Source organism: Ovis aries, chromosome 19 (genome assembly GCF_016772045.2).
Source record: "Ovis aries strain OAR_USU_Benz2616 breed Rambouillet chromosome 19, ARS-UI_Ramb_v3.0, whole genome shotgun sequence".
In the NCBI taxonomy this organism is placed as follows: domain Eukaryota; kingdom Metazoa; phylum Chordata; class Mammalia; order Artiodactyla; family Bovidae; genus Ovis; species Ovis aries.
Window position 1 is genome coordinate 32,421,869 of NC_056072.1, and position 26,578 is coordinate 32,448,446.

At 40.5% G+C, this 26,578-nt stretch overlaps 1 protein-coding gene across 12 annotated transcripts in view; it reads left to right on the forward strand.

Moving 5' to 3' along the window:
* FRMD4B (FERM domain containing 4B) overlaps positions 1–26,578 on the forward strand; it is a 374,847-nt gene that overhangs the window by 327,852 nt on the left and 20,417 nt on the right. For all 12 annotated transcript variants that reach the window (XM_042235971.2, XM_042235970.2, XM_060402228.1 and 9 more), the window contains 6 exons: positions 19,890–19,966; positions 21,500–21,638; positions 22,120–22,261; positions 23,181–23,314; positions 23,410–23,529; positions 24,813–25,041. In XM_042235971.2, the coding sequence (XP_042091905.1) occupies positions 19,890–19,966; positions 21,500–21,638; positions 22,120–22,261; positions 23,181–23,314; positions 23,410–23,529; positions 24,813–25,041 (841 nt within the window). The remainder of the gene's footprint in view (positions 1–19,889; positions 19,967–21,499; positions 21,639–22,119; positions 22,262–23,180; positions 23,315–23,409; positions 23,530–24,812; positions 25,042–26,578) is intronic.

Here is a 26,578-nt window from a genome sequence, read left to right on the forward strand (position 1 = left end):
TCTCTGTAATTTTGGCCCAGTGACCCAGATCAATTGAAATAAGGAATACTTAATTTTCAGGAGGAGTACAAGTAATTAGTGGTTGTGTTATGTTTTGGGTTTGAGTTTTTGTTTGTTTGTTTGTTTTGTCAGGGGCTATGGGATCTCAGTTCCCTGACCAGGGATTGAACCCTAGTCGCAGCAGTGAAAGCCCAGAACCCTAATCGCTAGGCCACTGGGCAACTCTCCAACAAGGATTACATTTGAAAGTTTGTTTCTAAGATTAAGTTTCTAATAATGATAAATAATGATAAATTTCTAATAAAGAAATGATAGGCATATCATTTTTTGAATATTTTTCAAAATCATTTTTCTGTGCAGTTATATATTTTATTTTAATGTTTTTAGCAAACATTTTAAATAATCATTTTAAAAGAAACAAACAAACAAAAAAAGCACCCACTATAGAAGCATGTCAATTGGGGTAGGAAGTCCTTCAGTCTTCATCCTTCACCTGTTTATAAACATTGTCAAGAGACCTATACTGGTTCATACAGACTTTGTCAGTGTATATAACGAGCTTTTACAGCGTGAAAGAAACCTTACTATGTATACTATTTCTTTTCTTTTTTAAAAAAACTCTTTATTTATATATATATTTGACTGTGCTGGGGCTTAGTTGCAGCACATGGAATCTTCACTCTTGGCATGTGAACTCTTAAGTTCAGCATGTGGGATCTAGTTCCCTGACCAAGGATCGAACCTTGGGAGTGTGGAGTCTTAGGCACTGAACCAGCCGAGAAGTCCCTGTATGCTATTTCGTACTATGTCATATTTCTCCAAGCCACTTATAAAACTGATCTCTTTTCACTGTTTTTAAAGCTGCCTAGTTCTCTATGGTGTCAAAATACATACTTTATTTAACCAGTTCTCTCATGATGGACGTGTGGCTTGTTTCCACTGCTAGGACGATGGGTTTGGAGCATAATGAGTTTCTTATTGAAACTAGCCCCTAGTTTATCTATTGTGTAGGATCAAATGACTGCCTATCATGTTTTCTTATGGCAGATCTCATCTCGGTTGACTTTTTTATTTTTTTTGGTAATTTATTTCTTCCCTGAATTTTATGTTAATAACATTTCTTAAAAATTGCTTGTTCTGAATTTGCATATAAAATATAACTTAAATTGACTCACAAATAATTTCTTAGCTAATGTGCCTTGAGAAAATTGAGATTCTCACAGACTCTAAATGGATCTACTGAAAACAACCAGGCTTTCTTCCAAAATAATGGTGAATCAGAATCTGCACAGTAAATATTGCTGTTAATTTCCTCTCAGTTGCTCATGACTCACAGGCCTTTCTTCACATTCACAGTTTCATAGAAATTGGTAAATATTGTTTGACACTGATCATAATCAGGTTTGCTTGTTCATTTCAGAGTCTAGACAAGGATCAGAAGCCACTTCCTTCTAGAGTTTTCCTATTTCATTTTTAAGATATGCCACTCAGTTGGAAAGGGACCATAAACAGATCATCTCATTCTTGGTTATTTTTGGAGGTATCTACTCTCTACCATAGTTCACCTCCTCCTTGCTTCTTCTGTTAAGCCTGACAAGGGATTCTGCTTCTGTATCTTTATTTTTCCCTGTCCAGACAACTTAAGGGTTTTGTTGGCGGGTGGAGTTTTTCAAGTCCCTGTCCTGGCTCAGTTGGCACAAATAAGGGAGTGCATAATTTAAAAGGACGTGAACACTGATATATAAAAGGAGGACATGCTTCAGCTGTTTTCATGGGCTGATGCTCCAGCAAGTTACCAGTGGCCGGGCAGAAAAGAAGGTCAGATTGGCAAATCGGAATGAAACAAAGGCCGGAGTGGATGGCTGGGTAAATACTCAGCCTCTTGAACCACATGCCTGCTGTATTATAATTACATGGCTTAAAAACAGACCAGAAGGAGGAAGGTTTGCCAATAATATGTCAAAAGGCTATTTTGAAAAATGGTTGGTCTGAGTCCCACAGGCTGAACCCTTCTGTCCTTTCCACGTGTCTATCAGTTATAGCCTCTGAATGTTGGGGACTGTATTTGTTTTACCTCCCAGAATACCCAGCAAAAGCATCTGTGTAGTATAATGATACAGGCCAAGGGTTTGGGAAGAAATCCAAAGCCTGTCTCTGATGTCTGTTTGCTGTGTGACCTTGGGCAAGTTGCTTAACCTATTTTTAAACTCAGTTTCCTGATCTGCACAATGGTGATGCCACCAACTACATAGGGTGGTTGTAAGAGTTAAATGAGATTATATTTAGCATTATGCCTGATTTGCAATCATTACTCCATACCTGGTAATTACTCATTGATGGTGAGGGAGACAGGCAATAAAGAAGGGTATGAGAAATATTCTTGGATTCCTATTTGATTAAGGAAGGATCCAACATTACTATAGACATAGAGCCTTAGTGTACCACCTGAGAGAACACGCTCACATTTCCTATTTTCAGAAACTGGTGAGCATTCTGCCTCTCTCAGTTCATTCACCACAATGCCCTAAGGTATGGTGCAGATTAAAAAAAAAAAGTTTTAAATTCAGAGTTATAATCCACAAAGATTTGAGGTATTAAAAATTCAGATCATAAGCAGTTTTGCTTTTAAATCTGCCCTTTCAACATGAAATGTGTCATTGCAAATTCTTTGGGAATATGAAACATACCAGAACTCAGCTTCAAATTGTAGGACATTCACACTTAAAAACGATGAAACTTTATTAAAAGAAAAAAAAACAAACACATTCCTTCTGCGTTTTTATTGTTCACTCAGTATTTCAAGTCTTCACAAAGTAGACAGTGGGTCAGTGACTGAGTAAAGTGTCAGTATCTGTCATGGCTGATTTGTACCCCTCCAGCAAGTTATTTCACTGGGGAAAGCCAGAACCTGTCAGGTGGGAGGAATAAAAATGACATGCTAGTCAAGGTGTTACAGTAGACCATCGTAGGATAAAATGCTTTTCAAGATTAATATCTTGCTGCATTATAACACTCTAAGAGAGTCTTAAGATACACTTCATTACCCCGGGACATTTCAGGGTGGGGAAGAAGCCTTTAAACATCAGTTAACTAAACTTTTTTTTTTTTTAATTATTGGATTTCCCAGTTGCCTAGAGCCAGACAAATTAAGTAACCAGCACAAAAATCTTCCTCTTGCCTTGTCATGAAAGTACAATGTTCATTTTATTTAAACTCAGTGACTTGCTTATTTTTCTAAGCGCGGCCATCTTTTTTGTGTGTGTATGTGTCTTTTTTTTTTTTTTTTTTTTAAGTTGGAGGATAATACTTTACAGTGTTGGTTTCTGTCATACAACAACATGAGTCAGCAGTAAAGTGTACTTACATCCCCTCCCTCTTGAGCCTCCCTCCTTGGCCCCCCACCCCACCCCCAGGTCATCACAGAGCACCAGGCTGAGCTCCTTGTACTACCCAGCAGCTTCCCACTAGCTATGAGCACAGCCAACTTGATGATTTCTAAATCCTGCTTGCTTGCTCCCCCAGCCGCCATCACCATGGACCTCGAATCGAATGCTAGTTCTAATGCTGCTGAAAGCCTGGAGGAGGTTAACAGTAGGAGAGAGAAGATAACGTGTGCTGCCCACTTGTACTTTCTACATCAATACAAAATGAATTGTGTGCAGGGAGGAAAGCGAATTGCAGAACCCGAAGACCAGTCCATCCTGTTTGTAAAGTCTATAATTAAGCTCCAGCCACACCAATAATCAATGTGATTGTTAAAACCTTCCACAGAGTCAGTGGGAGGAGAACCAAAGCCCTATAGTATGGATTTGAAAGAGAAACCAGTCCTGCACTCTGCTTACCCACTGGCTGACCTGCAGCTGTCTCTTAGCCTTTTGGGTCTCTATGTTCTCAACTATCAAAATCAAAGAATTCTGTCTCTCTACCTCACAGCTCCTTATGTGGACCCAATGAGTTAGTGAATTCCTTCATTGGCTACTTACTTTTCTTTCCTTTTTTAGAATTTTTATTGAAGTATAGCTGATTTACAATGTTGTGTTACTTTCAGATGGACGGCAAAGTGATTCATACAATCATGAATACATACATATACCTCTATTTTTTTCGGATTTTTTTCTTATAGGTTGTTATAAAATATTGAGTTTAGTTCCCTGTTCTATACAGTTGGTCCTTGTTGCTTATCTGTTTTATATATAGTAGTGTGTATATGTCAATCCCAAACTCCTAATTTATCCCTCCCCTCCTCCTTTCCCATAGACATTGCACACACAAAAAAAAACTTATGGTTGCTTATTTTTCCCTTCATACCATGCTCTAATTTATAGAAACTTTACGGGCAGCGTAGGTATTTGTCTTTTCTTCCTATAATTAATCACTATGAGAATCTGAAGCAGATCTTCTAAGACAGAGAACTCAGATAATTGGATGTGCTTTGGTGAGTCTCCATTTCCATCTCAAGACTAGTAGGCAGATGGAAAGAAGCCAAGGCAAGCAGCCTTGTTCATAAAAGTCACCAGGTCTAACTGCAAAAGAGGCTGGAAGTGGTGGATGGCCATGGACAAAGCCATCACTCAAGGTGTTTTGTTACGAAAAGGAAGGAGGAAAAATAGATCCTGAGGGTGACAAGTAGTTTCTGTCCTTCTGTGTTTGTTCCCTTTGAAGTCGTTCATGGAGGATGGTTAATGAGAAACAAACAAGGTAGCTGAGAATGAAGATATAGATTTTGAATAGTCTCTGATGGGAACAAAGGAGACGGAGGAATGAAAATGGGACAGGTAGGGATGTTTCCTGTGTTCAGGGAAGGCTTCTCTGAGAAGGGTAACATATGAGCTAAGACCTGAAGGGTGAGAAGGAGCCAGGCTTAAAACAAAGAATGGGCTGGCATGTTCACGTCAGAGAACAGTATGTGCTGATGGGAGGGGGACAGGCACGTTATAAAAACTGAGACCCCTACAGCTGGAGCTTAAAGAATGAGTCTGTTCCCTGTAGAAACTGAAGGTGATGGTTGAAAAAAGAAAGTGACTGCTGATCAGGCAAAACCATTAGATTTCTTTATTTCATCTGTTACTCCGTGTTGATAGGCACTTACTGAATGGCTGAATTGTTGGCATATACAGAAAAATGAAAGACAGATCTCTAATAGGACTGACCAGTCCAAATGCAGAAAAACCAGTTAGTATGTAAAGCATGGTAAAGTTTTTCTCTTTCATGAGGCATAAACGGTATTCTTCATTCTGTACTTACACCTAAAGATCAGTTTGGCTTTAATTCATTCATCCTTCTGGAACAAAATTCTAGCAATATACTCTGTTTGATATTTTTCCAACAAATTTTCTTGAGCCTGTTCTGTGTGCAAGGGCTCTGAATGTGTACCTTATATTCTTTATCCCCTTTAAGGAAAAACCCAAATCTTAGTCATCAAGGTCCTGACAATCTACCTGGAAAGACAAAATCATGATTTTTATTGAAAATATTTAATAAGCAGTGATGGTGGTTTGGCTGCTAAGTTGTGTATGACTCTTTGTGATCCCATGGACTATAGCCCAGCAGGCTCCTCTCTCCGTGCGATTTCACAGGCAAGAATACTGGAGTGGGTTGCCATTTTCTTCTCCAGGGGATCTTCCCCTCCCCGGGATTGAACCTGGGTCTCCTGCATTGCATGCAGATTCTTCACCAACTGAGCCACCAGGGAAGCCTAGGTACCAATTTGTGAGAAGGGATGCCAGCTGTCAGCATCTGGAAAAGCCATGTAGGTATCTCTGAATGACAGGTCAGCACTGGTTGTACCAGATACATGCAATGAACACTCCAGTTACTAACAGGTATCATGAGATCAGCCCTGAGAGATTAGAGATTTGGCCACAGAAGGACTTTATATGAGATGACATTCTCCTGATCAGGTTTTATATTATGCATTTTCTGATAACCAGGACATCTTCACGTAAACATTTCAAAAAATCCTCAGAATGTTTTGTTCCTTGCGTTTAACAACTAATGTTTTATGTGTGCAAGGTTATAACATCACATCTGATAAAGTAATTGTCACTACCTGAGTATGTACCATTGTGTTGTTGTTGTTCAGTCGCTAAATCGTATCCAACTCTTTGCAACCCCATGAACCTCAGCACGCCAGTCTTCTCTGTCCTCCAGTATCTCCTGAAGTTTGCTCAAACTCATGTCCATTGACTTGGTGATGCCATCCAAACATCTCATCCTCTGTCACCTCCTTCTCCTCCTGCCTTCAATCTTTCCCAGCATCAGAGTCTTTTCCAATGAGCCAGCTCTTTGCATCAGGTAGCCAAAGTATTGGAGCTTCAGCTTCATCATCAATCCTTCAAATGAATATTCAGTGTTAATTTCCTATAGAATGGACTGGTTTGATCTCCTTGCAGGAAAAAGGGACTCTTAAGAGTCTTCTCCAGCACCCGACTCGAGAGTATCAATTCTTTGGCACTCAGCCTTCTTTGTAGTCCAGCTCTCACATCTGTACATGACTACTGGAAAAACTTTGTCTGTGACTATATGGGCCTTTGTCAGCAAAGTGATATTTTACAAAATTTTCATTCAGCACACCAGACACGGAGAGCATGGCCTCTTGTTGTCTTATCAGTTGCTCTAAGTCCTTCTAGGAGGTAACATTTGCATTTAGAAAACAATCTGGGCAGCTATTTATTTCTAAAGGCATTACCTAGTTGAGAAAAAGAGAACTCCAAAATCATTATTTTATTGCAAAACTTTTATCATCTTCTTCAACACACACCACCTACCAAAGCATAGTTATATTACTAACAGTGATGAGTTAGCTTTTCTCTGTCTCTGTACTATGGCTGTTGGGGGCCAGATCATTCTGTCCTGAGCATGGTCTGATATCAGTAGTATCCCTGGCCTCTAACCACAAGATGCTAGAAACAGCCTCCCCTCCAGTGTGAGAACCAAAAGTGTCTCCAGACATGGCCAGATGTTCTGGCAGTTGTGGGTGAGGGTGAGAAGTGAAGCAAAATCATCATTGGTTGAATAAGTAAGTAAAATATGAGAGACTCGGAGTCCTTTTCCTACAAATGGCTACTGTAATTGCTGCTCTTTTTTCCTCTGAGGTAGAGCTGGAAATTACTCCTTTTTCCTCCCTTTTTTGATTAACATAACAAATCTCCATGGAGTATTCTTCTCAGATGAGAAAGGCAGGACGCTGGGGATTTTAGAGCCATCATTGTGCTTGAGTGTGAATCTCAGATCTGCACCTATTTTGCTTTGTGACCTTGCTCTGTCTACTTAAGTCTCTTTGAGCCTCAGTCTTCCCTTCTGTGAAATGGAGCTAAATGCAGTACCTCCCTATAAGGTTGTTGAGAACACTCACTCTCAGTCACATAAATATTTCATTGGTCAAAGATGGCTGGCTGAACAGAAGGTAGGTCAATTTGGCTTTCTCAAAGCTCATTATCCTACAAAATTCTAATTTTCTGGTACTCCAGAAGGCAAACAACACTGTCTTCCAACAGCACAAGAGACAGCTGTACACATGGACATTACCGGATGGTCAATACTGAAATCAGATTGATTGTTTTCTTTGCAGCTGAAGATGAAAAAAATCTCTATACAGTCATCAAAAATAAGACCTGAAGCTTACTGTGGCTCAGATCATGAACTCCTTATTGCAAAATGCAGGCTTAAATTAAAGAAAGTAGGGGAAACCACTAGACCATTCACGTATGACCTAAATCAAATCTCTTATGATTATACACTAGAGGTGACAAATAGATTCAAGGGATTAGATATGGTAGACAGGGTTCCTGAAGAACTATGGACAGAGGTTCATAATATTGTACAGGAGGACGGGACCAGAACCATCCCAAAGAAAAATGCATGAAGGCAAAGTGGTTATCTGAGGAGGACTTACAAATAGCTGAAAAAAGAAGAGAAGCAAAAGGCGAAGGAGAAAGGGAACAGTACATCCAACTGAATGCAGAGTTCCAGAGGTTAGCAAGGAGCGATAAGAAAGCCTTCTTAAATGAACGATGCAGAGAAGTAGAGGAAAATAATACAATCAGAAAGACTAGAGATCTCTTCCAGAAAATTGGAGATAGCAAGGGAATATTTCATGCAAAGTTGGGCACAATAAAGGACATAAACAGCAAGGACCTAACAGAAGCAGAGGAGATTAAGAAGAGGTGGTAAGAATACAAGGAAGAACTATACAAAAAAGATCTTAATGACCTGGATAACCATGATGGTGTGGTCACTTCGCTAGAGCCAGACATCCTGGAGTGTGAAGTCAAGTGGGCCTTCGAAAGCATTACTATGGACAAAGCTAGTGGAGGTGATGGAATCCAGCTGAGCTATTTCAAATCCTAAAAGATGATGCTATGAAAGTGCTGCACTCAATATGTCAGCAAATTTAGAAAACTCAGCAGTGGCCACAGGACTGGAAAAGATCAGTTTTTCATTCTAATCCCAAAGAAAGGCAATGTGAAAGAATGTTCAAACTATCATATAATTATACTCATCTCACATGCTAGTAAGGTAATGCTCAAAAACCTTCAAGTGGCGTTTTAGCAGTATGTGAATCAAGAACTTCCAGGTGTACAAGCTGGATTTAGAAAAGGCAGAGGAACCAGAGATCAAATTGCCAACGTCCTTTGGATCACAGAGGAAGCAAGGGAATTCCAGAAAAAAATTTGGTTCTGCTTCATTGACTAAAGTCTTTGACTGTGTGGATCACAACAAACTGGAAAATTCTGAACGAGATAGGAATACCAGAGCACCTTACTTGTCTCCTGAGAAACCTTGTCTCCTGTTACGGGTCAAGAAGCAACAGTTAGAACCAGATATGGAACAACAGACTGGTTCAAAATGGGAAAGGAGTACAATGAGGCTGTGTATTGTCACTCTGCTCAGTTAACTTTTATGCAGAGTCCACCATGTGAAATGCCGGGCTGGATGAATCACAAGCTGGAATAAGATTGGTGGGAGAAATATCAACAGCATCAGATATGGAGAGGATACCATTTCTGCTTGCTAATGGCAGAAAGCGAAGAGAAACTAAAGAGCCTCCTGGTGGAGGTGAAAGAGGAGAGTGAAAAAGCTGGTTTAAAATTCAGCATTCAAAAAACTAAAACGATGGCGTCTATTCCCATCATTTCATGGCAAACAGATGGGGAAAAAGTGGAAACACTGATTTCAACTTTCACTTCCAGTGAAAAAAACACATATTTTATTTTCCTGGGCTCCAAAATCACTGCGGATGGTGTCTTCAGCCACAAAATTAAAAGACACTTGCTCCTTGGAAAAAGAGTTATGACAAACTTAGACAGCACATTAAAAAGCAGAGATATCACTTTGCCAGCAAAGGTCCATATAGTCAAAGCTAAGCTATGGTCTTTCCAATAGTCATGTACGAATGTGAGAGCTGGACCGTAAAGAAGGCTGAGCACCGAAAAATTGATGCTTTTGAACTGTGGTACTGGAGAAGACTGTTGAGAGTCCCTTGGACTGTAAGGAGATCAAGCCAGTCAATCCTAAAGGAAATCAACCCTAAATATTCATTGGTAAGACTGATGCTGAAGCTCCAAAAGTTTGGCCACCTGATGCAAAGAGCCAGCTCATTGGAAAAGACCCTGATTTGGGGAAAGATTGAAGGCAGGAGGAGAAGGGGGTGACAAAGAGTGAGATAGTTGGATGACATCACTGACTCAATGGACATGAGTCTGAGCAAACTCCAGGAGATAGTGAAGGACAGGGAAACCTGGCTTGCTGCAGTCCATGGGGTTGCAAAGAGCTAGTCAGGATTGAGCAACTAAACAACGGCAACAAGCTGGCTTGTGGGTACTAAGAGTATACTCATCAAGTGTAATTTTTTTTACATTAAAAAAAATAAGTAATACTATGATCTTCTTTTGCTTCAAGTCATAGCAGGGGAATTACTCTGAGTCATTATTTGATGTACAGTCATACACCAGGGCTGTGACTATCCCAAATTTAGTCATTTCCAGGTGAATCTGCAGGTAAATGATTAACCTGTGTTATAAGTGCTATTTTTAAAAAAAAAAAGTTTCTGATGACATCTTTCCTATCATCACCTAGTGTTAAAACTTTGGACTCCGTCAGCTTTCAGTCCATCAAGATTCACACAGATAGTTGAATCCATTCTGTCCATGACTTTTCCATGTCTTTCACTCTCCAAAGGTCCCCCTTGCTGGTGCACACTTCTCGGCATTTTTTATGTGTTAGGGCATGTCCCTTCTGAGTGCTTTAGACCGGAGGGAACTTGCTAGCTTGCTGCCATGAGTCTCCCTGTGGGCGTGCCCTTGACCTGTCCCCATGTCCCTCCTGTGTGACCTTGGCAATACAGAAACCGTGAACAGACTTCCTACCTAGAGGGTGTAGCAGGAAACGACCGATGAAATCAACAGAGATAGAGCAGTTTTTACAGAGGCTGACGCTCATGGCTTTGGAAAGCTGAGGGACACAGATGTGTCAACAGAATAACTCGCCTGTTGCTCATCGGTGGAAAGACAGATGTGGGATCCAGACAGCTGTTTTTAGTTCTAGTTCTGCTATTAAGTGGGCTTCCCTGGTGGCGCAGATGGTAAAGAATCTGTCTCCAATGCAGGAGACTGGGTTCGATCCCTATATTGGGAAGATCCCCTGGAGAAGGAAATGGCAACCCACTCCAGTATTCTTGCCTGGGAAAGCTCAGGGATGGAGAAGCCTGGCAGGCTATAGTCCACGGGGCCACAAAGAGTCGGACATGACTGCTATTAAGTGGCTCTTCTCCATTTTCAGAAAAGATGACAAAATAAGAGAATTGGACTGAGAGTCCTTAATGGATACAACTGACTGTATCACTTCCTGAATGTTGATTCTGAGCCAGGCACTGTGCTAAATGCTTTTTGAACATAATCTCAACTAAACCCTTCCAACAATCCTCTGAGGCAGGCATTGTTGGTCCCATTTTACAGATGAGGAAACTGAAACTCAGGAAAGTTAAGCAACTTGCCAAATAAAGCACATGTGTTGAAATCAGCATGTATGCCAAGGCACTCTGATATGGTCCATTTGGTTCAGGTAAGCATCACAAGGGAGGGGACCTGGTCATTATTTTCCAACGAGACCAGGACTTCGCATGTACCAGGTGAACAAGATGTATTTGTTAATTGAAGAAGAATATGTAAAGGACAAGAGCTACTTAAGTATGTGACTTCTGGTTTCCTAAAAGTCCTTCTGCTTTTCCTTATAGTCCTTTTTTCTAAGTTTGTGATCTCAGATATTTAGGAATCAGTGTGATTGTAGGATAGGAGGGGAAAGGTGATTTCTTCCAGTTCTTTGAGTCTATAATAGTGGGGTCTAACTAACTATGGATTATAGGTTTCAACAAAATGTCTTAAATATTCAACCCACAAATCTCATTAAAGCGTAATTGTTTAGTTGCTCGGTTATTTCTGCCTCTGCAGCCCCATGGTCTGTAGCCCACCAGGCTCGTCTGTGCGTGGGATTCTCCAGGCAAGAATACTGGAGTGGGTTCCCATTTCCTTCTCCAGGGGATCTCCCGAACCCAGGGATCAAACCCAAGTCTCCTGCATTGGCAGGCAGATTCTCTGCCGCTGAGCCACCAGGGAAGCCCCAAAGTGTAATAATGTGTGACAATTATTCTAAAACTGTCAACCTCCTTTACGTCTAAGTATAAAGGGACTAGGTTCTGACTATGCTTCCCTGGTGGCTCAGAGATTAAAGCATCTGCCTGCAATGTGGGAGACCTGGGTTTGATCCCTGGGTGAGGAAGATCCCCTGGAGAGGAAATGGCAACCCGCTCCAGTATTCTTGCCTGGAGAATCCCATGGATGGAGGAGCCTGCTGGGCTACAGTCCATGGGGTTGCAAAGAGTCGGACACGACTGAGCAAGTGACTTAACTTATGGTATTATATACACATTCACTTTTTCAATGGGATTTGATTCAGCTTTGATTTTCTGTGTCAGTTATTACATCTTTGACACTTTCTTTTCCTAAGACAAGGTGATTTATAACCTAAGGAAACATTCTTTTCCTATTGTAGTTTTTTTTTATTATCTGTTTGCTACTATCACTGTTCTCATTGCTCCTCTTTGACTTTTTCAGTTATATATCTATTTATTTTGTAATCTCAAAGTTAATCCTAGCTATTATTTCATCTCCTGCTATCTTCCCTGTTTTGTTGCTAATCAGTTCAGTTGCTCAGTCGTGTCAAACTCTTTGCGACCCCATGAATCATAGCACGCCAGGCCTCCCTGTCCCGGAGTTCACTCAGACTCACTTCCATCGAGTCAGTGATGCCATCCAACCATCTCATCTTCTGTCGTCCCCTTCTCCTCCTGACCCCAAACCCTCCCAGCATCAGAGTCTTTTCCAATGAGTCAACTCTTCGCATGAGGTGGCCAAAGTACTGGAGTTTCAGCTTTAGCATCATTCCTTCCAAAGAAATCCCAGGGCTGATCTCCTTCAGAATGAACTGATTGGATCTCCTTGCAGTCCAAGGGACTCTCAAGAGTCTTCTCCAACACCACAGTTCAAAAGCATCATTCTTTGGTGCTCAGCCTTTTTCACAGTCCAACTCTCACATCCATACATGACCACTGGAAAAGCCATAGCCTTGAAGAGGCGAACCTTTGTTGGCAAAGTAATGTCTCTGCTTTTGAATATGCTATCTAGGTTGGTCATCACTTTTCTTCCAAGGAGTAAGCGTCTTTTAATTTCATGGCTGCAGTCACCATCTGCAGTGATTTTGGAGCCCCCCCAAATAAAGTCTGACACTGTTTTCCCATCTATTTCCCATGAAGTGATAGGACCAGATGCCATGATCTTCGTTTTTTGAGTGTTGAGCTTTAAGCCAACTTTTTCACTCTCCTCTTTCACTTTCATCAAGAGGCTTTTTAGTTCCTCTTCACTTTCTGCCATAAGGGTGGTGTCATCTGCATATCTGAGGTTATTGATATTTCTCCCAGCAATCGTGATTCCAGCTTGTGTTTCTTCCAGTCCAGCGTTTCTCATGATGTACTCTGCATAGAAGTTAAATAAGCAGGGTGACAATAGACAGCCTTGACGTACTCCTTTTCCTACTTGGAACCAGTCTATTGTTCCATGTCCAGTTCTAACTGTTGCTTCCTGATCTACATATAGGTTTCTCAAGAGGCAGGTCAGGTGGTCTGGTATTCCCATCTCTTTCAGAATTTTCCACAGTTTATCGTGATCCACACAGTCAAAGGCTTTGGCATAGTCAAGAAAGCAGAAATAGATGTTTTTTCTGGAACTCTCTTGCTTTTTCCATGATCCAGCGGATGTTGTTGGCAATTTGATCTCTGGTTCCTCTGCCTTTTCTAAAACCAGCTTGAACATCAGGAAGTTCTTGGTTCACATATTGCTGAAGCCTGGCTTGGAGAATTTTGAGCATTACTTTACTAGCGTGTGAGATGAGTGCAATTGTGCGGTAGTTTGAGCATTCTTTGGCATTGCCTTTCTTTGGGATTGGAATGAAAACGGACCTTTTCCAGTCCTGTGGCCACTGCTGAGTGTTCCAAATTTGCTGGCATATTGAGTGCAGCATTTTCACAGCATCATCTTTCGGGATTTGAAATAGCTCAACTGGAATTCCATCACCTCCACTAGCTTTGTTTGTAGTGATGCTTTCTAAGGCCCACTTGACTTCACATTCCAGGATGTCTGGCTCTAGGTGAGTGATCACACCATCGTGATTATCTGGGTCATGAAGATCTTTTTGTACAGTTCTTCTGTGTATTCTTGCCACTTCTTCTTAATATCTTCTGCTTCTGTTAGGTCCATACCATTTCTGTCCTTTATCGAGCCCATCTTTGCATGAAATGCTCCCTTGGTATCTCTAATTTTCTTGAAGAGATCTCTAGTCTTTCCCATTCTGTTTCTTTTCCTCTATTTCTTTGCATTGGTCGCTGAAGAAGGCTTTCTTATCTCTCCTTGCTATTCTTTGGAACTCTGCATTCAGATGCGTATATCTTTCCTTTTCTCCTTTGCTTTTCACTTCTCTTCTTTTCACAGCTATTTGTAAGTCCTCCTCAGACAGCCATTTTGCTTCTTTGCATTTTTTTTCCCATGGGGATGGTCTTGATCCTTGTCTCCTGTACAATGTCATGAACCTCTGTCCATAGCTCATCTATCAGATCTAGTGCCTTAAATCTATTTCTCACTTCCACTGTATATTAATAAGGGATTTGATTTAGGTCATATTGAATGGTCTAGTGGTTTTCCCTACTTTCTTCAATTTAAGTCTGAATTGGGCAATAAGGAGTTCATGATGTGAGCCACAGTCAGCTCCTGATCTTGTTTTTGTTGACTGTATAGAGCTTCTCCATCTTTGCCTGCAAAGAATATAATCAGTCTGATTTTGGCGTTGACCATCTGGTGATGTCCATGTGTAGAGTCTTCTCTTGTGTTGTTGGAAGAGGGTGTTTGCTATGACCAGTGCATTTTCTTGGGAAACTCTATTAGTCTTTGCCCTGCTTCATTCTGCATTCCAAGGCCAAATTTGCCTGTTACCCCAGGTGTTTCTTGACTTCCTACTTTTGCATTCCAGTCCCCTATAATGAAAAGGATATCTTTTTTGGGTGTGAGTTCTAAAAGGTCTTGTAGGTCTTCATAGAACCATTCAACTGCAGCTTCTTCAGCATTACTGGTTGGGGCATAGACTTGGATTTCCGTGATATTGATTGGTTTGCCTTGGAAACGAACAGAGATCATTCTGTTGTTTTTGAGATTGCGTCCAAGTACTGCATTTCAGACTCTGTTGTTGACCATGATGGCTACTCCATTTCTTCTAAGGGATTCCTGCCTGCAGTAGTAGATATAATGGTCATCTGAGTTAAATTCACCCATTTCAGTCCATTTTAGTTCACTGATTCCTAGAATGTCAACATTCACTCTTGCCATCTCCTGTTTCACCTCTTCCAATTTGCCTTGATTCATGGACCTAACATTCCAGGTTCCTATGCAATATTGCTGTTTACAGCATCAGACCTTGCTTCTATCACCAGTCACATCCACAGCTGGGTACTATTTTTGCTTTGGCTCCATCCCTTCATTCTTTCTGGAGTTATGTCTCCACTGATCTCCAGTAGCATATTGGGTACCTACTGACCTGGAGAGTTCCTCTTTCAGTATCCTATCATTTTGCCTTTTCATACTGTTCATGGGGTTCTCAAGGCAAGAATACTGAAGTGGTTTGCCATTCCCTTCTCCAGTGGACCACATTCTGTTAGACCTCTCCACCATGACCTGCCCATCTTGGGTGGCCCCATGGCATGGCTTAGTTTCACTGAGTTAGACAAGGCTGTGGTCCTAGTGTGGTTAGATTGACTAGTTTTCTGTGATTATGGTTTCAGTGTGTCTGCCCTCTGATGCCCTCTTACAACACCTACTGTCTTACTTGGATTTCTCTTACCTTGGATGTGGGGTATCTCTTTGATGCTAAAGAGCACAACTAATCATTCTATATAAGCATAGAGTAGATTCTTCAAAACTGTCACCCACCAGACTCCTCTGTCTATGGAATTTTCCAGCCAAGATTACTGGAATAGGTTTCCATTTCTTCAGGGGATCTTCCCAACCCAGGAATCAAACCCACATCTCTTGCCTCTCCTTTATTGGCAGGCGGATTATTTACCACTGCACCACCTGGGAAGCCCAGAAAGAAGTCTGGAAGACCTGATTTGTAGTTTTATTGTCACCATACAAGGATTTCCTTTTGTCACTAACACCATGAATTCTAAACAGAACACAATTTCAAATTCAACCCTATTAGTGAGTGCCACATAAACAACAATAAATACCAGTTAATGATTGTCATTAGGCTGGTTTAACGATCGCTTTAGGAAATAGTCCACTTTCATGCTCTTAACTCTGTGTGGCAAAGCAAATAAAACTCTTCTCCCACCCCCCACCCCCCGCCCCGGCAAATCTCCATGAGTGGGAATTTTGTTTTGGCAAAAAAAAAAAAAAATTCTTTCTATTTTAATATGAAAATTATAAATTTTCTCTGTACATATACATGCATAAAATATATATAGTGGTGGTGGCAGTTTAGTCGCTAAGTCGTGTCCAACTCTTGTGACCCTATGGATTGTAGCCTGCCAGGCTCCTCTGTTCACAGGCAAGAATACTGGAATGGGTTGCCATTTCCTTCTCTAGGGGATCATCCCGACCCAGGAATTGAACCTAGGTCTGCCTGCATTGCACGCAGATTTCTTTTCCGACTGAGCTATGAGGAAAGATTCAATATATGTAGTAGCCTTGTTCTATCCTGTAAGACATCAGACCCTATAATAGTGCTTCTCTGTATGGGGTCCAGTATTCTCCAAACAATGGAGAATGTAAAGCATACTTAGCTCGTTTGTGCCTTCCTTTGAACCTTGATCTTTTTCCTTAAATGGTTTCTTGCAACTCTTCTTCATCTTTCAGGTGATTTATTTAGAGTTGTTTAGTCACTCAGTCATGTCCAACTATTTGCAACCCCATGGGCTGTAGCCCACCAGGCTTCTCTGTTCATAGAATTTTCCAGGCAGGATTACTGGAGTGGTTTATTAACATGTCAGGCCATTTCTCTCTCTCTCTCTCTTTTTTTTTTTTTTTGCTGTACTGTGCAGCTTGACTTGCAGGGATCTTAGTTCCCCCATCAGGGATTGAACCCCAGGCCACAGAGTAAAAGCACCAAATCCTAACCACTAGACCACCAAGAGAAGCTTCCTTTATGACTCAGAAGTAAAGAATCTGCCTGCAATGCAGAAGACTTGGGTTTGATCCCTGGGTCGGGAAGATCCCCTGGAGAACAGAATGGCAATGCACTCCAGTATTCTTGCTGGGAAATTTCATGAACAGAAGAGCCTGGTGGGCTACAGTGCGTGGGGTCACAGAGAGTCAGACATGACTGAGCGTGCATACACTGGAGGCCACCAGGGAATTCAGGCCATTTCTCTTAGAGACCCTAGCAAGTTAGGTCAGCCTGGTGGATATCTTTCTCACATTTTCCCCTTATCCTTCCACTGGCCCAAAATCTTGAGTGGTTTTGACCAAAGAGGGACCTTGTATTTACCCTATAAGGAAAACACTGGCCAAAAGGACAGGAATGAAGATTGGGCAATTGACTGCTCCTGCCAGGTGCGTTCCTAGGCGTGTTGAATGAGTAAAGGAATCCACTTCACCTCAGCTCCACTCCATTTTCAGAGCCTCATCCTGGCTCTCTGAGATCTAGAACTCCAAGATAGTTTAAAGGCATGATAGAAGATTGATTTCAGAAATTTGAAAAGACAAGCTAGCTTATTTCCAGCGGCCAGCTAGATCAAGTGCCACTACAGTTAGAAGTGTTTTCCTAGCTACTTCAAACAGTGATAAGGATCACACAGGTAATACATGTCTAAATTAGATGATTCCCAATGGCTAGTGGAAATCTCACTCTTGTATGAAATAGACCGACCTTTGTTCATTTTATACAAACTTCTATAACTTTTAGAGATAAAAAAAAAACAGGAATACCAAGAATGTGACAACACCTGCATAACCACCTAAACTGCTGATGACGAATATTTTGTCATATTGACTTCATCTTATTTTTATTAATAAAATAAACATGACTGGTAATGTTGAAGTTTGTGGTGCCATGAACCCCTCGTACATTCTACTGTCCTGAACCGCTGTCATGAATGAAGTATGTGCCATTCCTGTTCACTTTTATACTATTACAGGCACATATATGAAATCACATTTTGCAAAAACTCCAGGGATCGAACTCACAGCAGTGAAAGCGCCAGGTCCTAACTACTGAGCCGCCAGGGAATTCCCCCTACCCCCGCTCGCCCATCACAACAACTTTTTAAGATTTCAGATGGGGAAATGGCTTTGCCTTTCAGACTTAAAAATGCAGTCTCATTCCCATAACTTCATTTGCAAACCCAGTTGCCATCTCATTTTTTCAAATTCTTTAAAATTAGCTGAAACCTTTCACCTTTTAAGTAGGGCTTTTGCTGCAGGGGGCTGTCTGTTCGCAACGCTGGGATGTGCCCAATGGAGAGCCTTGTGTTTCACGTTTGTAAGTGATAAGAGGGGGAGGTGGCAGCTTTACAGAGATCAGGTTTCAAGTCCAGCCCTAGTTTTTATGTGTGTGGGAATGGACGCAAAGGAAAACACAGCTGAGCTGCATTGTGGCTCTTCCTGTCGAACCTGTTCACGGCCGGGGTGAGTAAACCGGGAGCAACGTGAGCAACGTCTCCTTCGCCCAGCCTCCAGTGAAATTTGTGCCTGGATTCAAAGCAACTTGCTTCCCAGGAAATACCGTCTGAATCTCCCCCATACCCCGTGTGGAAAGTGCGTCTCTCTCCCGTGGAAATCTGCTAGAGAGAACTTGGCTGTCCTCTCCCTGATGGAGGAAGGAATGGAACCGGGGTGGTGTCACTTGGAGGAATTGCTGATGTCAGTAGCGTGTCAGCCGTGGGAGGCTCGGTTTGTGAAACTGAGTTACACCTAAGTGTCTTAGGAAGCTCCGTGCAGAACTCACCGGAGCTGCCTGGCTGGGACAGGAGGGAGTGGGGGAGGGAGAGAGCACCTCGGAGATTCCCTTCCCCTTGCTGTCTCACTTTTGGAACCTTGGAATTAAAAGACATGAAAGCTTGGAAACTACAGACATTTTAGGACATCGGTATGTACCTTTAAGCTCCCACGAATTCCTTTCTACCTGGGCGAGGGCTGTAGTTAGACGCTAGGTGCTCAGACGACGAAGCTCTGTGTTCTCAGTGGGTGATGGTTTATTTCACTGTTTGAGGTGGGGGTTCCAGTTTGAACAGGTCTGTCTTCCAGCTGTATGTGCATAGGAACCATCCGCTTGTGCTGTTCCTTTTAGATAAGGTTGGTGAAAAGTCTTGGTTCCTGTACCCCAGGAAATGGTTTTGCTGGTGGTGCATTGCAGAGAAGTTATTTTCTTAATGATTAGAATGTTTTATGAAGATTCTTTGAACGTAAGTTAAAAATCCAGCTAAAGTCTAATAGTGGAATGAAATTGCTGTGCTAGTATTTCTCTGACAAATAAGACTAGGATGGAGAAGAGGAATTTCCAACTACGAAGTCAAAGTTCAAAGGACAAGCTGGGTCTCAGGCTAATGTGAAGGGTTGGGAATTAACCCAGAAAATGCAGGAGGGCCCACTCAGTTCTGTGAATGAGCTGCTTTTTACAAGTTAAATTTTCAGATGTCCATTGCTAGTAAGTTGTATTTCTCCCACCCAACTGGCAGATAACACCTGGTGGAGCATTAGAGTATCAACAGTGGGAATATGTTGATGAGTTTTCTTACAAAAACTGGAAGCTCTAGCTCAGAAACCAAGAGGGCAGTGTCAGCATTCACTCCCATCCCACGGAGCCTCCAATTCCTAGCATTCAGTTTCTGTGGCATTTAGGGGAACTCTTGTAGGTGGGGAAATCATCATTGAGAATCACCCTTGCTTGGGGTTCTGTTTTACTTTCACTTTGCATTCTTTTGAAATTTAATCTGTGGTCTTATTGAAACATCCCTTTGAATCTCTTTCCATTTAAATATGAAGTCAACATCTTTGATCAGAAGGCATGTGCTTACTGGAATCTACAATTTCCTTACTCACTCTTTTATTTAGTTGAGTCAAAGGAAAAATAGTATGCATGTTCCCCACAGTTGCTTGGTTTTATTGTTCAAGAAACAGTGATAAAGTGAAGATTACTGTCAAAGAAGGAATAAAGTGGTTTCATGCTATAGTTAGTTTGTGAAAAGGCACATGCCTAATCTCAATTCTTGATTTTTTTAATTATTAAGCTTATTTTCTAAAAGTTAATGTTAATTAAAGCTGTGTGGTTTTTTTGTTTTCTTCATTTCTTAGTTATTCCAATGGAAACAGCTGGAGAACTTATATTTCCGTGAGAAAAAGTTTGCTGTTGAAGTTCATGATCCACGGAGGTGAGAATAAAAGCCTTTTTTTCTGTATAGGTCCAGTGACTAGCCACATATACTGCTATGAATATTCATGTGCACATGTTTTCATTTCCCTTGGGTACATACCTAGGAGTAGAATTGCTTGATCAAATCATAATTCTCTGACCTTCTGAGGAACTGCCAGACTGGTTTCCAAAGCAGCTATACCCTTTTACATCCCTACCAAAACTGCAGTTTCATTTTCTCCACATCCTCTAATATCTATTATTTTTCTGGTTGTGTGTGTGTGTGTGTGTGTGTGTGTAAATAGCTATCCTGATGGTGTGCAGTGATAACTCATACTGGTTTAGATTTGCTTGCCAAGCATCTTTTCATGGACTCATTGGCCATTTGTCTGCCTTCTTTAGAGAAACGTTTATTCAGATCCTTTGCTCATTTTTAAGTTTGCTATTCTTAGTCACTTTAAAAAGTTCCTAAATTATCAACATGAATTAAAGTCAAGATTGTAGGCTCTCTGAGTTCCTCGGAGGAATTCCTTATCAGCCCTCAGTTGTTGCTTTTCAGATATAAGTTTATGGATATTTGGAGGTCAGAGGGATGGAGGAAACAGCTGTGGCAAAAAGATGACCTGGAGATAAAAGGCAGATTCCTACAAGGAACATTGGCACTCTTCTCCCCTCAACCCCGCCCCAACACAGTGTCTGCCTCCCCGGCCCCCATCTTTCTTTCTCTTGCTCTGTCCTCCTCTGACCCTCTCTCTTTTCATCCAGTACATAAGCAGTAATCTGGGCCAGTTTTGGACATGCATATTATCAGACAATATTATTATGTTCATCCTCTGATAGTGCCAAAGCCAGACAATAGCTAGATCTGAGATGCTCTCTTTCCTTGGAGGAAGGTGCTGATCCCACAGGTCGTGATTGCTTGATCTTTAAAGTAACACGTTTATTCTCACCTTTTTGTGATGGTGGCATGTCCTGTGGTCTTTGATTTGATGTTTTTAGTACAGTCTCCAATGTGGCTAATTCTCATCTGCTTTGAAATAATTTTTAACTTCTATTATTTCCAGTATCATGCTTCTGTGCAGAGTTCAGAATGTTTATATTTATGTACATAAGCCTACTAGACTTAGGTTTTTCTAAAATATTATATGGTTGACATATTAATAATCATTTTCTCTTCATTACTTTTAAGATTTTCCTTTTGTATTAGAGCATAATTGTTTAACAATGTTGTGTTAATTTCATGCATATAGCAAAGTGATTCAGTTATACATATATATGTGTCTATTCTTTTTCTAATACTCTGTCCATTTTCTCATCTGCTTTTGAAGATGTGTGTTTGTATTGTTTAATATACTGCTTTTATGAGGAGATATTACCAAAGTGTGATTGGCTTTCTCATAAAAGGGAGAAAATCAGAGGCTTGGTCCTTGAAGGCAAGGGTGTGGCAGAGGAAAAACAATTAAGGAGGTGCTTTGTTACACCTACCCACTGGGTACATTTGATGTTATGCTGGGCCAGAAACAAATCATGAATGCTCTCCTTAATCTTTTAGGATTTCAGTATCCAGAAGAACCTTTGGGCAGAGTGGCCTCTTTGTGCAGACGTGGTATGCGAACTCCTCTCTCATCAAGTCCATCTGGGTAATGGCAATTAGTCAGCATCAGTTTTACTTGGACCGGAAGCAAAGCAAAGTAAGTAACTGAAAGTATTTCTACAAGGACAGAGTCCCATCCCTCATTTACTTTCCGTTCAGAAGATAAACTTTCTTAGAAAAGATGCAACCTCATGGGTTTTTGTTTCTTGAGTCTTGTGGGTTTTTTTTTTTAACTTTACTATCAGTTGTTTTAATTTTTCTTACATTTGACAGATGGGCAACATATAGCCTGCTCTGAAAGTTGTAAGATTTGCCAACTTTTAGGCATTGCGTGTGTGTGCACTCATGACTTTTTAATGTTAATGATTGAACTATACCATGAGGAAGAATCATGCATGATTAATAAAACATTTTAGTGACAAAGCTGAAGTCTGAATTTTTTTCTGAAAAATATTACTATAGTATATAAAAATTCTGTATTGTCCTTTGTGTTGACATTTTTATTCCATATTAACTGAATCATTTTATTAATTCAAAATAGGTGTAACTGAATGTACTTCCTTTCCATGTTGTGTTAGGCAAAAATCCCTTCAGCCAGGAGTTTAGACGATATCGCAATGGACTTGACGGAGACAGGAGCACCAAGGGTCTCCAAACTGGTGACACTCGAGGCGAAAAGCCAGTTCATTATGGCAAGCAATGGCAGTTTAATTTCCTCAGGTAATATTTTTAGATTAGAGAGTGTGCAAGCTATCTGTATCTTAATGTACCTTTTTTTTTGGTTGTAAATCACTTTTAAATGTATCTTTTAACCCATTATTTCCAGAATAAGTAAGCATATGAGAGAACCTATAGTATACAGCAGTTTTGAATAAATTTTGAAATTAATTTTTAAAAGAATATGAAGCAAGTTAAGTTACAAAGTTCAGGTTGTATAATTAACACTAGATGCTGAGACAGTGAGTGCCTCAGGGAGCTTACAAGAACATTTTCTCCCCATCCAGTCCAGAAGCTTTTTCTTTCTCCAGTGTGTAGGTTTTGATACAGACAGTTGTCTAATTTTCCATTTAACATAAAATCAACCATGATTACAACCCTTGAACTCCATCTCACCCCAAAAGTGATTTTTGCTCCTAAACCCTTACTCTGCAGACATTTTTTTTTCTGCAAACATTTATATGAGAGTATCACTAAGTATACATAATTCGCTAAAAATATTCTCATCTAAATCCCATTGTCAGCTTGTGAATCTGAAACACAGAATATCCCCTTGCCTTGCTTACTTTCCAAAAGAACATTCCAAACAACTATCTCCAGGAACATCTTACCTTCTTTCCTGCTCAGAAAAATGAATTTTTTCATTGAGTGTATCTGAAACATTAAACATTTTATCATTGCTTCCCAAATGACTGAACCAAAATGCAAAAGGCGTATATTATTACCAGGTTCTGTTAGATGCCCAGAAGCATGAGAAAATGTTCTCCAGTTTCCTTTTATTATGTTCAGAAACAAGGAGAAAAGAAAGAAACTATTATTAAATAGCAGGTTTGGCTTAAAAATCCTTTGTCCTCTGAAAAGGAAGGAAACATGCCTGTATAAACCTTCCCTGCCCTCCCTCCCCACCCCCCACGACCTCCAGGTTCTCAAGACTCAGAAGTCAGTGAGGAGCAAAAGAGAGAGAAGATCCTTGAACTCAAGAAGAAGGAAAAACTGTTGCAAGAAAAGCTCCTGAAGAAAGTTGAAGAGCTTAAGAAGATCTGTTTGCGGGAGGCTGTGAGTGTCATCTGCTTTGGGGAACGTTTCAAATTGTGTTTGACAGTTCCAGCCAGGGTCAGTAATCTCACTCTCGGTTCTGTCCTGTTTTATAGGAGCTCACAGGCAAAATGCCCAAGGAGTATCCTCTGAACGTAGGTGAGAAACCTCCTCAGGTCAGAAGGCGTATAGGTACCGCGTTCAAATTAGATGACAACTTGCTGCCAAGTGAAGAGGTATGAGCACCCGTTCTGAGCACTTCTGTCAACAGTGAGGCAGAAAAGCTGTCAGCTGAATGTAGCTGACTTGTTCCTTTGGTTTTTGAGTTACTGCTGTACATTTTTATCTCATCAGTTAAAGGTGATCATGGAGACCAAGTTGAATTCTTTCCTTCATGCACAGTTTAGTTAAAATTGACTCATGACTTTACTCCTCCAAACAGAGAGTATTAAATGAACTCTAAGTATCTCTAAATTGAGAAACATTATTTTAAGAATTAAGAATTCAGCACTAGAGTCTCCCACTTAAAACCAAGTAGCCTTTGGCAAATCATTGACCTCTCTGAAGACTCAATTCTCTGGTTTTCTCATCAATAAAATGGGAGTAATGATTGTTCTTCCCTCTGAGAGATGCAAGGAGTATTCAGTGAGATAACGCACATATAGCACTTTAGGTATAATAAAGTTAAAAGATTTGTTAGCCAGGCTGGATGGCATCACTGACTTGATGGACGTGAGTCTGAGTGAACTCCAGGAGTTGGTGATGGACAGGGAGGCCTGGCGTGCTGCGATTCATGGGGTCGCAAAGAGTCGGACACGACTGAGTGACTGAACTGAACTGATAGAGGATACTTTCCTGTTTGTGTGTCATCAGACACTATGACCCTATTCATGTTTCTTGTAGAAGTTTGACCATCTTGGCTTTAGAAAATAGTAGTGGTTTCCATTAATAATAAAGTTAGCACTGCTGTTTATTAAGTGCTCAGTGTATACCCAGCTCTGAGCTAAGCAATGCATATACATTGTTTCCTTCCATCTTCACCATAGTTTCATAAGGTGGATGTTACATCCATTTTACAAGTTAAAAAAAAAACTGAAGCATTAAAAATTAAGTAATATGTCCAGGGCCATGCAACCAGGAATTACCCAGAAAGAAGAATGGAATCTCAGTTTATCTGTTTCTGAAGCTGTGCATATAACATTCTCTGGCTGTGAATCTTGGGTGAAGGATCCCTTCTTGAAAAATATCTTCATCCAACCAGTTGAATGAATGGAAGGCCAATTCCCTTCTTTGAAAAGGAAGGAGAATTGGACTATTAAGTTAAAGTAAATGGAGGAGGGAGATCTTATCTTCTAGGAAAGTGTTTGAGAATACCTAAGCAGTAAAACTTAGGAAGATTTCATTCACAAAGAGCATGTGATGTGAGAATGCATGAGAAAGAGAAATTTTATTATCCAGGACATATGACAGTGACCGTGTGTGTCCATAAAAATAAAGCAATATCATTGTGTGAATGCAGGATCCTGCTTTGCAAGAACTGGAGAGCAATTTCCTAATACAGCAAAAGCTGGTTGAGGCTGTGAAGAAACTTGCCAGTGAGCCCGACCTTTGCAAAACCGTGAAGAAAAAACGAAAGCAAGATTACACGGATGCGGTGAAAAAGCTTCAGGAGATTGAAAATGCTATAAATGAGTACCGCATTAGATGTGGAAAGAAACCCAGCCAGAAAGCAACAGTTATCTTACCAGGTTAGTAACTAGTGAGGTTTTTTTGAGTCACCTAAGTCAGTCCTCTTGATGGAATCTACCGTTTCCTAACCAGTTCATTTGATGAGAGAGAAAAGAATGGATTGATCCTTCAGTTTCTTAGGATAAAAATGATTCGGAATTTCATTCTTACAAGTATGTTAACTTGGTTTTCTGTGACCTTCTCACTGTTATAATACTATACTGTTGCATTGCTTTAATTTTCAGGATGAAAGAGCTTTATACAGCAATATTGGTTCCCACTAAGAGAGATTCACCTCTAACTGGCCTGCTGTCATTGCAAGAAATATATTTGAAAACACAGAGTATTAAGACAGCTGGGCCCTATATAATAGTTTCTCAGAGATTTTTAATGCAGCAGACCATGTATATTTTTTAAGGACCGATCCAATATATGTGGATAGAAAAGAACTGTTACAATTATGGTTATTTATAGAGGCTATTTATGGACATATGTTCCTATTGTATTATGAAATGCAGAAGGCAGAATATAAAATTGTAGCCAAAACATAGTCCTGACATTGTATAAATATGTACACATAGAGACTAGTTGGGCAAGAGTTCAAAAATATTAATAGTTGTAGAATTTCATGTCAATTTTCTTAATTCTCTTTAGTATTTTCAAAATTCTCAGCATCATGTATCTAAAACTAATATTCAGAAAAAAATTAAACTGAAAAATCTCATCTAGATGGGTTTCAAGTCCAGCTGGCCTTCCATGTTTATTAGAATAATTTTTAGCCTTGATCATTGGTTGAAATATAATTATTTCTTTTGATTCCAAGACTCCCCACCCCCTCCCATTTAAGCATCTGTGAAATTGGGATAATTCTTATACTAGATGAGGCGTTACAGTTATGATCAGTACTTTTTCTTTTTTTTTACTGGGATATCAACTAATTCTACATCTTAGATTTGACAAAATATGGTAATGAGCTTTAAAGTATACTGAGCTTCAGGGCATATGATTTGAAAAGTAGAGATCCGGCTTTTTGGTAAGTGAATGCAGGGACATCAACACACAAGTGTTCGTCAACTACAGCTGGGGAATTTAGGATGGTTTTGACTCAATGGAAAATCCAGTTGGCCTCGTTGGTGGTCACATTCTGGACCTATAGGAGATGGGTAGTGAGCAGGTCACTTAACTTTGATAGCCATTTGTTGTTGCCCATTCATCTCCAACTGTGTAAGATTCAAATGTTATCCTTTACAGTCACTGACATTTAGGCAGCACTGATGCCAATGGTTGAGTATATATTGGGTGGATTATTTTTAAAGCCTGCCTGACAGCTGACTGTACTGGCGTCTCGCCTTCAAGCTCTACCATGTGTCCCATTAAGAGAACGTCCTCTTGGCTCTGATAGAGATTAATTTTAGATTGGATGGGGAGATTCACTTCATAATGGCTTCGAAGCTTACGTTGAGGTGTCACATTTGTCTGTAACCTTGCCCGTCCTTGACAACTGAATATGGGAAGATTTGTCAAAGCACATCAACACATCAAAGATGTCACTTTTTA